We start from the raw sequence: 15,443 nt of genomic DNA, 5'->3' as shown, positions 1-15,443 counted from the left end.
CTTGACTCCCTGCACTATACATTTTTTTGTCTTGGAAAAAAGTTCTTACTAGAGCGCTAGACTGTCTCGAAGAACATTTTAAAAATTGCCAACCCTCTGCAGTGACAAATCCTTGTCCAACAAACTTTGTTTGGGCGTTGGTTTTGAGTGCAACATCTGTTTGAACTCTTCCTCCCCTTCTCATTTAAGTTTTGTCTGACTGTAGCATCTGATTACGGAGGGGAGAGGGAAAAGGCGTGAAAATCAGGGAAGAACTCCAGAATGTTTTCGACGACCTCTTGAGATTTTCCACTGGGTCGACCTCGCACCTTGAAAATCTAAATGATAGAAAACATGAAGAACATGAAAGTTTAGGAGCACACTAACATCACACCAAGAACCTTCTTGTTGTCGTGGTCTTTTCTCTTCCTTTCTTGAAAGAGTACTTCCTCGAAGTACGTTAAGGGAGGACTCCCAAGGAACGAGGTTGCTTCCTTTGTGTTTTCCAGCAAAACGCACAGTTTTGAAAAGTTTTGCAAGAAAAGTTATAACTCGCGTCTTAGTAAGTGAAAGCCTAAAAAACTTGATTGTAAGTACCAGCTGAGATGAAAATCGCTCTGCAAGAAAAAGTCAAGCGCCTGAACGCAAGTCTAAAATTTAAAGGAGTCTGGAAATTATTTGCAGTATCCCCTGCAGCATGCAGCACGCAAAATTCCTCTCCCAGGACAAATTTTGCCAGAACTGTTTCTGCTAGTTCTGACTATACAGTTCCGCTCTACTCACCAACGGCAAGTTCTGAACTTTTGTGGTACGGTTACCTTTTCAAGGAAAGCCGCTTTTAAGTTTTCCACGCCCATGGGAAGACGCATCACAACATCTCTGAGCAGCCACACAGACGAAGGAAATACTTTCTGCGAAGCTTCCTCGTCTAAAGGTTGTCCTGAGATCACTTATATCCGTTGAAAAAATCTTGATGGTGTGACTCACATGCGTTAAGGTATCTAAACATTTAATTTCCTATCATTTCATACCTTGAACCATCTTGTGGAAGATATTCATCAAGAGGTGAGGTAACCCACCCATCCATATAATCTCTCATCTTATCTTGATCACGTTTACATGATAGGTGGGGTCTGCCAGGTAGAGTAACCCTGTCGGCAGGGTGACAATTTGCCGTGTAAACGTCTCAAGGTGGGGTAACCCACCTAGCCGGGGTCGCGATCATGTTACATTTGCAAGCGCGCCAAATTTGAACTACAACGGTGTGGCCAGCCGCGCTTACAAACCCGGCGAGCTTTTTCGCTGGCTATATCTAACTAATATGGAACAAAACGAAGAGAGCCATGAATATACAGAGGGCGGAGGTGAGAAGACCTAAAAGAGTGTCATGCGTCGACTGACAACACGGCTAATTTACCTCGTCGGCCATCCGAATCATAACCAGCAAGAAAAAAAAGGAAAGCCTCCGAGAGCAATTTACTATCAACAGCTAAGAAAGCTAAGCGGTACCCAAAAATAAGGCATAGTCAATATAACGAACGAGTCAAACTTCTTTAATACCTAAAAGAATTCAAAACGAAGTGCAACTTGAACAGAATTGATTTCGAGGCCGACCTGGCCTCGATGAATACGGAGATACGCCGGTGATTAGCTGTTGATTTCATTGAAGAGTTTGGTCCCGAGGCTGTTACTGAGCCTGTTAAACCTCTAAATGAAATGAATGAGACGGAATACGAAGCCTTCAAGAAAAAGCGACATGACGAAAAAAGTTGTATCAAGAAAGGGTACGACAGAGTAAAAGAAAAGATAACAAACGTGAGGGAAGATTTTCGGGCAGCAGTCAACAAGGGAATCGGTAGTGGGAGGATTGTTCAAGACAATTTCTAGATGTTGACTAAAAAATGGGTTGGGTGGCCAGCTACCTCGTACCTTTCCTTTGCCATTGATGGAGATACTGTAGGTACTTACATCAGCTCCGAAAAAGATGATGCAAGGCGCGAAGGTATGTACTATTAAAAAATTATGTATTCATTTCAACCTACGAATCGACAATATTAACCTACAGGCTACTTTCTTTTCTTATTGAAAAAGAATTGGGGTAATTTGTTGAAAGCGTAAGAACAATTTTTCCATCATCGTTGATGATTCCCTTGATTCTCATTACCTGAGGGAATACTGTAGCAGATGTATGGATACTATGAAGAGTAATGGATAACAGACAGGTTTTAAAGGGGTAAAAAGTTCGAGGCTTATTTATACCTTTTTTGCTGTTAAAAATGATAATTTAGAGGCAAATAATTCTAAGAGACTATTCTAACATTCTTTAATCTGACTGCCTCAAATTATTCAATGGTTACACATTTTAGATATATCAACTCTAGAGTCACGTGATTCCTCAAGTGAAAGCCAGTCTGCAGAAACCTCTCTACCATACCCAGATCAGAAAAAATTATAAGGAAGGTGTCACTCTCTCTAACACCCCAAACACCTCTCCACCATCCCCAGGTCAGAAAAAATTATAAGGAAGGCGTCACTCCAACACCCCAAAGTTGGTGACAATAAGAGAGAAAAAGGGAGAGAAGGGAGAAAACTCTTTCCAGACCCAAAGAGACCAGCTGCTAATGAATGAAGATCTCATTATGAAGAAAGAAATGGTGAGGACCTTTGAACAATCAAACAAGACTTTGGAAGAGTCTATTTCAAAAATGGTCATGAGTTGAACGTCCCTTGGAGATGGAATTGCCAGTGGGAAGCGCACGTTAGAAATGGCCCTCTCTAATCAGCCCCTAACAACTGGTGTACCTCATGCTCCTCAGGTATATCACCCACAAACATACGGTGGCTTTGTGTTCCCACTCTCATATGGTACCCCCATTGAGCAGAAATTCTGTACACTCCCAGTTCAACAGAGTTGGTAATGAAGAAGTAACACAGTCCATCCCTGGGCGAGGACCAAATGTAGGTGCTACTCAGACACTACTGGAGGATGACAGCTTTTATTATTAGAGATTAGGACTATATCCTGATGAAAAGAAAGAGTGTTGTATAAAAACATATTTGGGTATCTTTTAACAATTTATCCATTCGAAATAAAATAAGGACGTAAAAGGCTGACCGACCACGAAAAATGTATACTTAATCTCTGAAAGTAACAGAAGACATTATTTTTAATTTGACAATATAAACAAAAGAATCGATAACATGTAAGAAATAAACACAAGAATTTATTTAATATAACATACAGGCACATTGATTCATCGAAAAATGTGCTTCAAATATGAAAAATATTAATAGAGTTACAACAATAGTTACATTATCGATGTAATTATTGTTAGGTTTCATGGTTTCAATTCTGGAAACAAACGTTAATCAAATTACAATGACTAGGCTGCTGTTCTGTAATGAGGACCCCACAAGTTATACGTGATTATGATTATTTTCACTCAGAAAGGAACCTATTCCTTTTACAATGAAGTATAGGCCAAATAATAAACATGAAATTTGTAGTCTTTGAAAAATTCATAAGTGCTTATTTACACTAAATTGCACTCGAAAATCATGTCATTAATAACTTTTATAATAAAAGCATCACAGAAATTTAACACAAACAAAATTTTGACATGACGCGCTGTTTGCAATTTGTAGTCGTGTTAAAACTTTGCACTCGTGTTACAATAAAGATGCACTCGTTTTCAGCCAATTAGAAACGCGCAATTTAATTAATCAAGAGCAAAATTGCACTTAATATTAATAATTTCCATGAGATTTACCGGGATAAGTAAGGTTCGCATTTAATTTTTTGTGTCCTTTTTAACTTAAAACGCGTTTTTTTCCCGCTCCTTTACTCAAAACTCACACACCAAACTACGTCCAAAGTCCAATCAGCACATACCAAATCATTCCTCTTACATGAACATTGGGCAATTTCACGTTCTTGAATTGCATTCCACCAATCAAATTCCATTTTGCCAAATTAGAATTCGCACCATCACCTGTCATTTCTTAGTAAACAACCTTCATTTAATCACGTAACCTAACCGCATTCAAACAAAATTCACACTGTTAATGTAGAAACTCGGTATTACCTACAAAACATGGCATTTATTCGTGTTTTCGGCGTGAGATTCTGAACACGCTAAATTTTTGTTTCATGTCAAACCTCTTGGAAAAAAAGCGCCCTAAATTCCTGATTCAGTGCTGCGTCATAACCAGCAATTGAAGGAAGATTAGGCGTGCATTACGTGTAAATATCACTTGTGATGCAAATGCGTGACATGCCGTCTGCCTTCGACAACACTGCAATGGTACTGATAAAGCAACTAAGCGAATGTTTCGTACATAAATCGCTTCAGGCGGTTAGTATGTCGGCTGATCATGTCCGCGACTGAACTATTGTCCGCAAATTGAATTTTTTCCCAATAAGCGAAGCTTCGAGGGCAAATGGTAAAATTTTCAGGACAATCTCTTAGCCAAGGAAATTATCACCCGAAATACCAGCTTGCGATAAGTAACATCTCTAGGAAGAGTGTTTCATCCGATATCTAAACACCGAGAACTGGTTAAGAAAACGAGGCGCAGCCGAGTTTTTTTTAAACCAACTTCAAGGTGTTTGGATATCGGATGAAAAAACCTTTCGAGCTTCTCAAACCATTAATAATTCTTGGAGAAAATCATAGCAAAAGTTCAGCAAATTTTATGATAATTAAGATCACATATCCAAACCTCCTTCACGGTTGTAATTTCCTTTGTTTTCTCAGCATGAATTATTAATAAGTTTGAGAAGTGGGTTTATTAAATTCACAACCTTCCCATTAATTTTCGTATTGCGCGTTGACAGCAAAAACCATATGACTTTTTGCAACTTTCCGCACCAGTATTTGAGATCAGCTTTTTAAATATCACTACCAGTGAACTCTACAAAATGACTCCGTTATTTACGAGCTATTTATGAGTCAATAAAGTACAGTCATTCATGTTGTTGACGGCAAAGTTGGTCAGCTAAATCTGCACGACTAACAAATAGATGACACAGTGCCTCATGTAGGACCGTGTACGTTGCAGTCAAGCCTGTCTCTTGTTTCCAATATAGTAACATTTTGTACATTTTTTCAGAGAATTCCACATTTTCTATGTCAATCGCTGTTAATCTTGCTTCCCGAACTCCGAGACGACGCCCAACTGTCTTCCATTTTTCTACGACTTGTTTCGAAAGCCACTCCAAATCTTCGTCACTAGGAATTCCTTGCTTGACTGAAACATAAAGACATCACAGCAAAGCATCAAGTTGAGAGGATAACGAGTAGTACGTATCGTAACTATTCAGGCCATTTTGCTGGATCCGCGCATTTATATTTTACAAAGGCAGGGGGCAGGAAGATGGGGTTGGGGGTGGGGGTTAACGGGTACGCCCATAGATATGTCCTCATTTTACCTGCGAAACCAGATCTTCCTTTCTTTGGAGTTGAGGCGTCACTCTGAGACGAATCTTCATTACGGCGTTTCACCTTTGACCGACGCAAATATTTAGTAGAAACACCTGCATGATAACAAATTTTAAAAAAAATCATTGGACGAGAGTTTTTGTTTCTTTTCGACGGAAATGATCGTCGGGACAAATATCGATGTAAATGGTGGTTATTGCGTCAAAACTATCGTAAAGTGACCAATAGAGTCGCGCGAAAAGTTATGGGCGGATTATAACTAGCAATATGCTTTATCACTTGACGTTTTTCACTAACAGAATAGAAAAATGCATGTGTATATAAAACAGAAAAACGATTCCATGAAGAAAAGGAAGATTATTGATTTCGTACTTAACATGGTAATAGAGTAGCCATATTGGGGATATGTGTTCATTTGACAGAGGAATCATCAGTAAAAGTAAAAATAAAAGCTATTTATGAGTCAAGGAAGATAGGGTTGGGGGTTGGGGTTAACGGGTACGCCCATAGGCATGTCCTCATTTTACCTGCGAAACCAGATCTTCCTTCCCCTGGAGTTGAGGCGTCACTCTGAGATGAATTTTCATTGCGGTGTTTCACCTCTATCCGACGCAAATGTTTAGTAGAACCACCAGCATGATAACAAATTTTAAAAAAATCAGCCAAAAAATTCATTGTAGCAGTAGAGTTTTTCCCTTTCCTAATGAAACGTCTCCTGAGGAATTTGTTTCAAGACCAATTATGCAATTTTGCATCCTGATCATTTTACACGAAATATGCACGCCCACATACGCAAACAGGAGATTTTTGTTCTTTTTTTTCTGCCAGAAAGAAACTTTGTTATCGCTCGTAAACGGATTTAGTGACCTACCACTTATATATAGAGCGGAAAGCCTGATAAAAGTCTTTTCCATACAATAAACAACTTGGGTTAAAATAAAAAGACTCACTAAAAATTAAAACTTGCAAGGGCACTTGTAGCACTTCTACACTTGGTTGGCACTCGTAACAAATCTTAAGGAAAACTAATTGGAACAGATTTTTTCGGTCAATAGATAAGTTTGTACATAGCCTTGACGATATTCCTTATCCGCTGAAAAGTTCTCCAGTTTTTCCGTCGTTTAGGGCCATTTCGTGCCATTGCATTACGCATCCCTACATGTTATATAAATCGTTTTACACGTGTTAAGGAGGCCCAAGTACACAAACTGAATACATTTTTTTTTAGTTTGGCGACCTATCATTCACGTCTTTTTCAAACTTCGAGCAAAAAAACTTGGAAAAAACTATCCTTTCTGTAAAATAAATAGCCAGTTTAGAAAGACAGATTCGTTAAAAAGGAAGTTTTCAACGGTAATTGTGAGTATAAAAATAACAGTTTTATATCAATAAGTAACTGTCGCAGCGAAACAAGGAGCTGGACCGCGAGGCCACTTTCATGGAGTCTACATCGTGCCCTCTGGTCTCTTCTTGAGATGTCATGCACCGCTTTCCTCACAAGAAGCGGTTGGTGACAATCGAACTCCTCTACTTTCACACAGTATTTCCTGTATCTCTGCATTCTACTTGGCGGGCAAGTTGCTTTTCAGCAAACTGATATTGACTCAGCTATTTATCGAAAAATTTACCTCTGATGTAAAAAACTTACCAGATCGTTTCTTACGTCCAACGGTTTTCAAAGCCTACAAGGCAGAAGGAAATAGTGGCAACCTTACGCTTACAGTTAGCACTTGATAGAATAAATTGAGAGATAAATATACGAGTAAAAATAATTCAAAACGTATACTTTAATAACCCAACTTACTACCTCTCATGTGATCTCATGAGGAGTAAGTTTTTGGATACCAAGTTTATTAAAGCGAATGGTTGGAAAAACAGTATGTAATGATTATCAGATATGGAAGTGGACGTCGTGCATCACAACGGGATCTCCATATCCCTCTTTTCAGGCCTACACATTTGGAAATGAAAGAACCACGGTAACTAAAACCCAAAAGTAGAAAACTTGGGAAAACAATAAATTAAAAATACTTTAAGTATACAAAAATATAGCTCCCTCACATATAGTCACCCAAAGTTCTGCAGCTCACGGGTAGTTGATTCTAACACTTGATAAATAGAAAACGCGATAATAATAATAATAATAATAATAATAATAATAATAATAATAATAATAATAATAATAAAAATAACAATAACAATAATAAAGGGGAGTATAAGTATTTCTTCTAAACCCTCTCATCATTTAATCCTGTGTTTGGGAGAAGAAAGATAATTTCAAATGTCTCTATCTTTCTTTCCTTTTTATTTGTGTTTGTTTCTCTTTTTTTAACCTTTTCTGGTAATCACACAAAACCGCTTAACTTTTGAAGTATCTTTAAAAGATAAACCCTGGACAAATTCAGGTTTTCATGGGAATCGAACATTCTACGAAAGTGGTGCGTGCGACAGAGCTATCTGCCAACCGTGAGTTTCAAATTCTCCTGATTCGCTCTACGTGAAGTGAATTAAGTTTATTTTTCTAACCTGAACCCAAGGATCCAGTTTTTCTGCAGGATAGTAGGGAACAGCATCAACAGAGTGTTCACAACTCAGGTCAAAGCTTCTTAACGGAATGTAGTGGCCACAATCAAAATGAGAGCAGCCTTCCTCTTTGTGCAGCATGCAAATATTGGTTCCGCCACGACACTTATCTTGACAAGGTTCACACAACTGGCATTTCACACACAGTTCCATCGTGACTGCTCCTAACCACTGACAGGTGGAGTTTAGCCCAGTCTTGCAACGCTCCAGATGACTACAATGAACAAACATAGCAACAAGGACATCAACAACGCGAATAACGCAAGCATGACTCATTGTAACGTACGTTTACCTGAAGGCATCCCACCTAATCGAAAAAATTGGCACCCAAAAGGGTCCTAAATCTGAAAAATTTGTCATAAGGATCAGAACGATTTAAAAAGTGAAGAAAATTAAAGAGGGCCTCTAAGTTTCCCTTTATTTACAGCAACGCGACAGCATTTCATAAATTTCTTTGATTATGGTGTTCCATCTAATATTGCTTGAACAGTCAATATTAAGTTTAAATGAAACAAAATAATGCCAGATATGATTGTGGCTTACCTCAATAATTCTTCGCAAATTCTTTTCTCTTCCATTCTATCTGAGTCTCGCGGTGTCCAGATTTTCAACTCTATCACAGTTTTGTGACACTCTAAAGCGAACTGGTACTCTTTACTGACATTGAATCTGGCGGCGTTTGAAAACAACGAAGGGGCTGTACAGGAGCCACATAATTGTGAGGCCCATTCCCAAAAATGTACAACCAGTCTGCAAAACAGCCCGCTTGGAATGTAGTTGGTGTTAAATGTGAGAAATACGGGCAAAGGGCCAGTGCGCATGTTTGTGCCTCTCGTATTCTTCTTTGGTGATTTCAACATACAAGGAACCAAATAAGGGTAATCTTCCCCCTTGCAGTTCTTAGAGTTGCATATAACATCAAAGCTTTCCATGATATGAATCAGCGAATTGCTAATATCATTCAATTTAAGGTGTTCAAACGCTCGATTTAGCAACTGCTGGGAAAGCAGTCCCTTTTTTCCAAGGACTTTGTAATCTTTCCGAATGACAGGGTCGTTTCTCCATGGTGGACTCACCGTAATTATCTCACACAGTATTTTAATTAACCACTGCGGATCCAGCACGACCAAACCATCTGGATTTTCAGGGAGATCTTTGTAGATAACTCTTCCACGAGCTTGTAAAAAGTGTAGCAATTCTTCAACGTCATCTGGGCCATTAAACTGGCAAATGCCTCCAGAAATGTCTTCTGTAAAACGCTTTTTACCAACATAATGCATCCCTTTCTCTTTCACCATTTCGTCCACTTTTTGTTCCACACGGAGCCACTGCATAGGAATAACCTTGTTGGTATGTGGCATTTTTTTAGCCAGATCCAATAGTTTCACACGCAAAGAAACGATCTGTGGGTCGTCTTCTCTGTTTGGATTTGTGTTATCTATGAAGAATGATTCTTTTGAAATATGGCCTACGGTTGCTGGATGAGCCATGCTGCAAATGGTTTCCTTCACAGATTTCATTTCCTTGCAAGGATCCCTTACACAATCAGCATGTGTACCTACAAGCACCACAGGAGGCAAAACATCCCTGGAGTTTGAAGACCTTTTATGAAACTCTGGCCACCCCAAAGAGTGCACCAAGTCCAGCCATCTCATCATGTGATCGAGATTAGTGTCCTCGACGTAAGGCGAGTTTACCACTATTTCATCGTGATTAGGCGGTCTTATCCGACATTGGGCAGGAGCACTCAACTCTTTAGTAAGATCTGACACTAGGACATATATGGCTTCTTGCGACAGGAAAATTGGATGAATGGCATGGTATACTGCCTGGCCGGCGAAATCCCAAAGAATAGGGCAAATACCCTCACTGTCGGAGGTGTCGTTTCCCTTGAGGCCACGCTCTACGAGGGAAAGGACTTTGTTGGGTACTTCTTCTAGTTTTCGCTCACTTTTGACTTCCAGGAAAACTAATATTGATGTTTTTTTAATCGGTTTTTACGTTTCTTAAACACGCTGTTCGAGTGCAAACAACAGAGAAGAATACCAGTTAAGCTTAATTTTACTCAGGGCCGGTTGTTCAAAGCAACAGTAATGCTATTGACTGAATTTGTGTTTTGTGTACAAGAACTAAAAAATTCACAAAAGCTTCGCCTCACTCGAAAATAAAGGCCTATACTAAAATGTAAGCCGGCTTGTCGCCCTCGAAATTATATTTATCCGAGCACCTCGTATGCGAAAGATTTGTTTAAACCTTGGGTGAGACCTTATGCACGCAGCGTAAACTCAAATCAATTTTTCATCCATCAGTAAAATTTTCCGTTCTCAGATCTTAGCTGTCGTTATTTCTTAGCAGACTGGTGAAAATTTGACCAATTCCCAGCTATCAGTTGAGCCCCATGCAAGAATTCTAACTGAACATGCAAAAGCCTCCTAAGCGAGCGGACTTAACCAGAAGTGGAAGGATGTGGAATGAAGGAGTAATTGAGAGATGGATGCAAGGAGTGAATTTTGGGTCATAACAACAATTCGGAAATCTGCTTTTAGACATTTTCCTAAACGAGTTACTACAACAACAACGTTTGCATATCTAGGCCGTTAAGAATGATGGGAATGTTTACGGACGGACTCACTCACGGACACGATATCAAGGAGTCTACGTTGCCATGAGCACCATAGATTCGTCTCGCCACTGCTCTACCGAACTCATGAATTCGATGCTACTTACAAAGAAGGCAGTAGGTGCGCATTTGAAATAATTTAGTTCTGGGTAGACTGAATGAAGTTCGGCATGACCCCTTAACGAGCGAGCCTTTCCATACCGCTCAACATTTAGGCCGCAAAGTAATGACGCCAGTTAAATGATTCAGAAAAATGTTAAGTTTGCATAGTACACGGTGGGGTTGACAAAAGTCCCCGACAAGTTTGTCTCCAAAAAGATTTGCCAAACATTTCCACAATCAGTCGAAATGTACAGTAAAAATAAAACAGTACATAATCAAATTTTCTCCCGAGGAGAATGAAACAAAGGATAAAATTAGCTGTACTTCGAAATTGAGGCGCTACAGTATTGTAAGGGTTCATCATTGGTGATTTTGATAACGATCTTAAGCATGAGAGTCGTTCAAATAGTCGGGCCCAGTCTCTTGAACAAGAAAAGTCATGGGAGAAACGCAATTAGCTCGTTCCAAGTCGTAAGACTCTTATCAAAAAAAAGAAAAAATTTAACAATACGTTGCAGTTTTACGTAATAAATTGCTTTTCCTAAAGGATTGGGGGTTGATACTGTAATGCAATTAGACGAAAATTGCACAGTAACATTTTTTCCGGCAAGAAACGAAGTTTGACCAGGCTAAAATTTGTTTGACCGTTCATCTTCACCGGCGACCGTGCTGCCGTTTTTTTCAGCCCTGAGTAACCTCTCTGGTAGTGAACAATTACCTTGAATATGTAAAGAAGCTAGTTAATGTCAGAGCTATAATGAGCTTTACCTTACCATTTCTTTCAATAACTTCTTTTGAAGCAAGGTCTTCATTTGAACGTTCTTGAGTCGCTCCCTTTCCACTTGTAGGTTCGCCTCTCGTCTTCTTTCCTTCTCCAGAAAACAGTTGAACCCTATGTGGTCGTTCTTCAGAGCTACTGCGTAATTCAACCAATTCTGCACACTCGTGGACAAATGCACTTGTGTTTTCAAGCGGGGCTGGATTCCTCCATGCCCCTTTTCTTGCATTCTTGACAGGGGCAATCATTTCAATCCCATTAGTGCTAACTTCATCTTTATCAAATGCTTCACCTCTGAGGTATCTTCGCAAACTTGTTTTGCCAACACGGTCCTGACCAATCAACATAATTTTGATACATCTATCGAAAGTTTCGCCTGTCTCCATTGCTCTCCTGTACGCTTCTAGTGCCACTGGTCCTCTCGCCTGTGTGTAGTAGGGGATTGGATCTTAAAGTTAAAAAAATAAAACCAGTTAATTTGCTCCCTCGAAAATCTTAAACACATACAGAATTAATGTTCAGTGAGCAGTCTCATGTAGCAACTGTCAAAAGCCTATTGTTACAAAGACCTCAAGAAGATATTTCTCCGTAATCTTGCTTGGGACCTTAACTGCTCAGCTGGATTTTTATATAGTTTTCGGGAGGCTGTTTTCCACAGTCCCCCTTCAGAACACGCTCCTCCGAAAACCATATAAAAATCCAGCTAAGTAGGGAGTGGACTAGGCTACGACAAAACTGAGAAACGTTTCAAAAGATAAGTTGCCTTACTGAAGTCCGCGCTACCAGAAAATTACATGAAAATATACAAACGCATCAAATGATCTTCCTTCGTTTTGATTTGGTTACTGACGAACGAAGCGACACTTTTCCAGTTTCGAGGCACTGTCAACAACGAACATAAAAGATTCAGTGGCCAAAGAGCACGGTGCCTGAGAAGTTAGGCATTATACTTGTATGTGATTGTATTGTTATTGAATTGCAAGATTAGTTATATATTACCAGTGATACATTGGGGCAAATTCGCCGTTAATCTTGCTTCCTGAACTCCGAGACGACGCCCAACTGTCTTCCATTTTTTTTCGACTTCTTCCGAAAGCCACTCCAAATCTTTGTCACTAGGAATTCCTTGCTTGACTGAAACATAAAGACATCACAGCAAAGCATCAAGATGAGAGGATAGCGAGTAGTACGTACTGCATCTATTCATGCCATTTTGCCGGATCCACGCATTTTTATTTTACAAAGGAAGGGGGAAGGGAGATGGGGTTAGGGGGTGGGGGTTAACGGGTACGCCCATAGACATGTCTTCATTTTACCTCTTTTCTATAGATAGAGGGCGGAAATGAAGGCAAAAACAAATAGCTTGATAAAGTAATGTTCTCTTACCCATATCAAAGGGAACATATGCCCTAACATAAATTGCAAGTTCATACATTGTAAGGCTTAACATCCATTTCTAACAGGAGTTTATCATAGGATTACTCTTACTACTATTAAGAAATGTGAATCAAATATTCAGTTAGCAATGACAATTCGGTTTCATTAACTGAGTTGTTAATGTAAATTGGCCTCTGTAAAGATTCGAGCGTTAGCATTTTGTTGGACTGATTAGGGGAATGTGGATTGTGTGTGGTTTACAAAATAAGGGTTGGGCTGGGCAGGGGGAGGGGGGGGGGTTAGGGACGGGGGTAAAGGCAGGAGTTTCTAGGTGTATTATTGGAGGGTCGGTGGTCTTCTCCCCAGAGGGAAAATACCATCAAAAGCTTGAAAGCATCCCACCATCAATCTTTGCAGAAAGAAAATTAGAGCTCCTGTATGTTGAATTGACATCAACGTCATTATCTTTAGCCCAGTGCAACATCCATAAGCAGAGCCTGTGAAATTGCTGACAAACATGTAATATTTCTGATTAAGAGTTGCTCTGATTGGTAAGTGCATGATCATAGGTCATTACTCATGTTTTTGATTCAGTTTTGGCAATTTGGTTCCAGCACATTCATAAAACACAAACTAAATAGCAGACAAGACCAGCTTGTGACTGCAAGCAAATATACTGCAGGCCTAAAAAAGATAAAAGTTGATCTGTTTACCTTGGTAATGTGGCCAATCTTCAAAAATACTGCATTCCTTTAGAATATTGACAACAAGAGAAGCTGCTGTTACACTTGCAAATGTTTGCCAGTTTTCTCTTGATTCAGTTCCATCTGCATATCCTGAAATACCCTTGACAACAACCCACTCCATTTTCAGATCATGTGCTGCACTGAAAGTTCCTGAGACAAAAAAAATAACAAGCTTTTGTGAACAAAACAACAAATTTTCTCTAACATCTATTGATTTTAACCACTCCCATTATTACCATTAAAGATTTGTAAGGAGCTAGAGATACATTTTGGAAATTCACCTTACATACATTAGGTGCACAGCTAGCCCCTGTAGCACAAGCTTCTCCCAGGTCCAATACCATTCAGGCACTAAGACTGTACCCTTACTCCCTCCACATGTATATGCCACATGTATATGAAATACTGGTCAGTTCATCAGTAGCCATCTATACTCCTGGGTACAGAGACACACTGTGAGAGTAAAATGTCCCTGCCAAGACTACAACACAATCACTTGAGTCCAGGGCTTGAACACAAACCTCTTGATCTGAAGTCCAGTATGTTCACACACACAAGCTAGTGCATCTCTCAACACTGGTAGAAAAGCTTACCCACCACATAAGTATCAACTCTCTCTGTCCCATGATACAAATGATTATATCCAAATATCTCTTTGAGCAGATTTACAGTAACAGTTACTTCAAAGGAAAAAGAGATCTTACCCTCTCCTTCTGTTTCAATTGCAATTGCTTCAGGAAATGACTTCACTAGTTCATCTCGTTGCCACTCAGCTTGTACGAGCTCAGAACCACTCAAAACTTCACCACAGAGGACTTCAACTTTCCTTTCTTTAGGATTTTCTAGGGGTGGATTCCAACCATGATCTACACATTCCATGAGTTCAGCAATGTCTCTGCTTACAGGAGTTGTGAACCCACGAAATTTCTTTCCATCCTCTGTAACCTTCTGATAGGAATAGGTTGTGAGCTTTTCTGATACAACCACATCCCCCAGCTTTGTTGATTCCTGATTCATACCACTACAGTGGCCCACAGTAAAGACAGCTTTTGGCCTCAGCTGAGTGACAGCATTTTTTACAACAGTCAAAGCACCACCAGGAACTTTAGAACCCTCTGAGCATTTCATCAAAGCAACATTCAGTTTAACATCTTGATCTTCACCAATGCTTCCAAAGTATACAGTACCAAGCTCTTTGACATAGCTTCTGAATGGATCATTAATATAATAGTAGCAACTCAAGAACTCACAGTCCTTTACTGTTAACAACAGAATGTCAATTGGAAGTTGAACATCCTTCCAACATTTAGAATTCTGGGTTAGTTCACTTATATCTGGAAGACTAATACTGATCTTTGGTGGGTCACCATAAATGTTCTTTGAACTGTTCTGGTCAGTTCTCATAGATTCTGACATTGCCAATCAGCTTCTGAAAATAAAAACAATACAGAAACATATAAAAACTAGAGTTTAATTTGATTAAATTCACCATATTTAAGCTTGGACACAATAACTAGCCTCCAGTCCTGCCCATTTAATCAATGTTTAATTAATGCAACTGTAGAAGTGAAGGTTAATTTATTTCACAACAGAATTCTATTAAGGACAATCTGCTTCACTGCAGAAATCTACAAAGACAATCATTTTAACATCCCCCAGCTTTGTTGATTCCTGATTCACACCAATACAGTGTCCCACAGTAAAGACAGCTTTTGGCCTCAGCTGAGTTACAGCATTTTCTACAACAGTCAAAGCACCACCAGGAACTTTAGAACCCTCTGAACATTTCATCAAAGCAACTTTCAGTTTAACATCTT

General features: G+C 39.4%; 1 protein-coding gene across 1 annotated transcript; it reads right to left on the bottom strand.

Annotated features, from left to right (window-relative positions):
• Positions 1-4,945: 4,945 nt before the first annotated feature.
• LOC149048976 (uncharacterized) lies at positions 4,946-15,042 on the bottom strand. The gene is made up of 8 exons (XM_089199577.1): positions 14,331-15,042; positions 13,594-13,776; positions 11,597-11,951; positions 8,547-9,974; positions 7,947-8,217; positions 7,066-7,102; positions 5,411-5,476; positions 4,946-5,229 (listed from the first exon to the last, which is right to left on the bottom strand). Exons 1-8 carry the CDS (start codon positions 15,040-15,042, stop codon positions 4,946-4,948), a joined length of 3,336 nt encoding a protein of 1,111 aa, XP_089055703.1.
• Positions 15,043-15,443: the final 401 nt, after the last annotated feature.

This window comes from Pocillopora damicornis, chromosome 3 (genome assembly GCF_964200805.1).
Source record: "Pocillopora damicornis chromosome 3, jaPocDami1.2, whole genome shotgun sequence".
NCBI classification, from domain to species: Eukaryota; Metazoa; Cnidaria; class Anthozoa; order Scleractinia; family Pocilloporidae; genus Pocillopora; species Pocillopora damicornis.
Note: the sequence above shows the minus strand (reverse complement) of the source record. Positions and strands in the feature narration are given on the sequence as shown.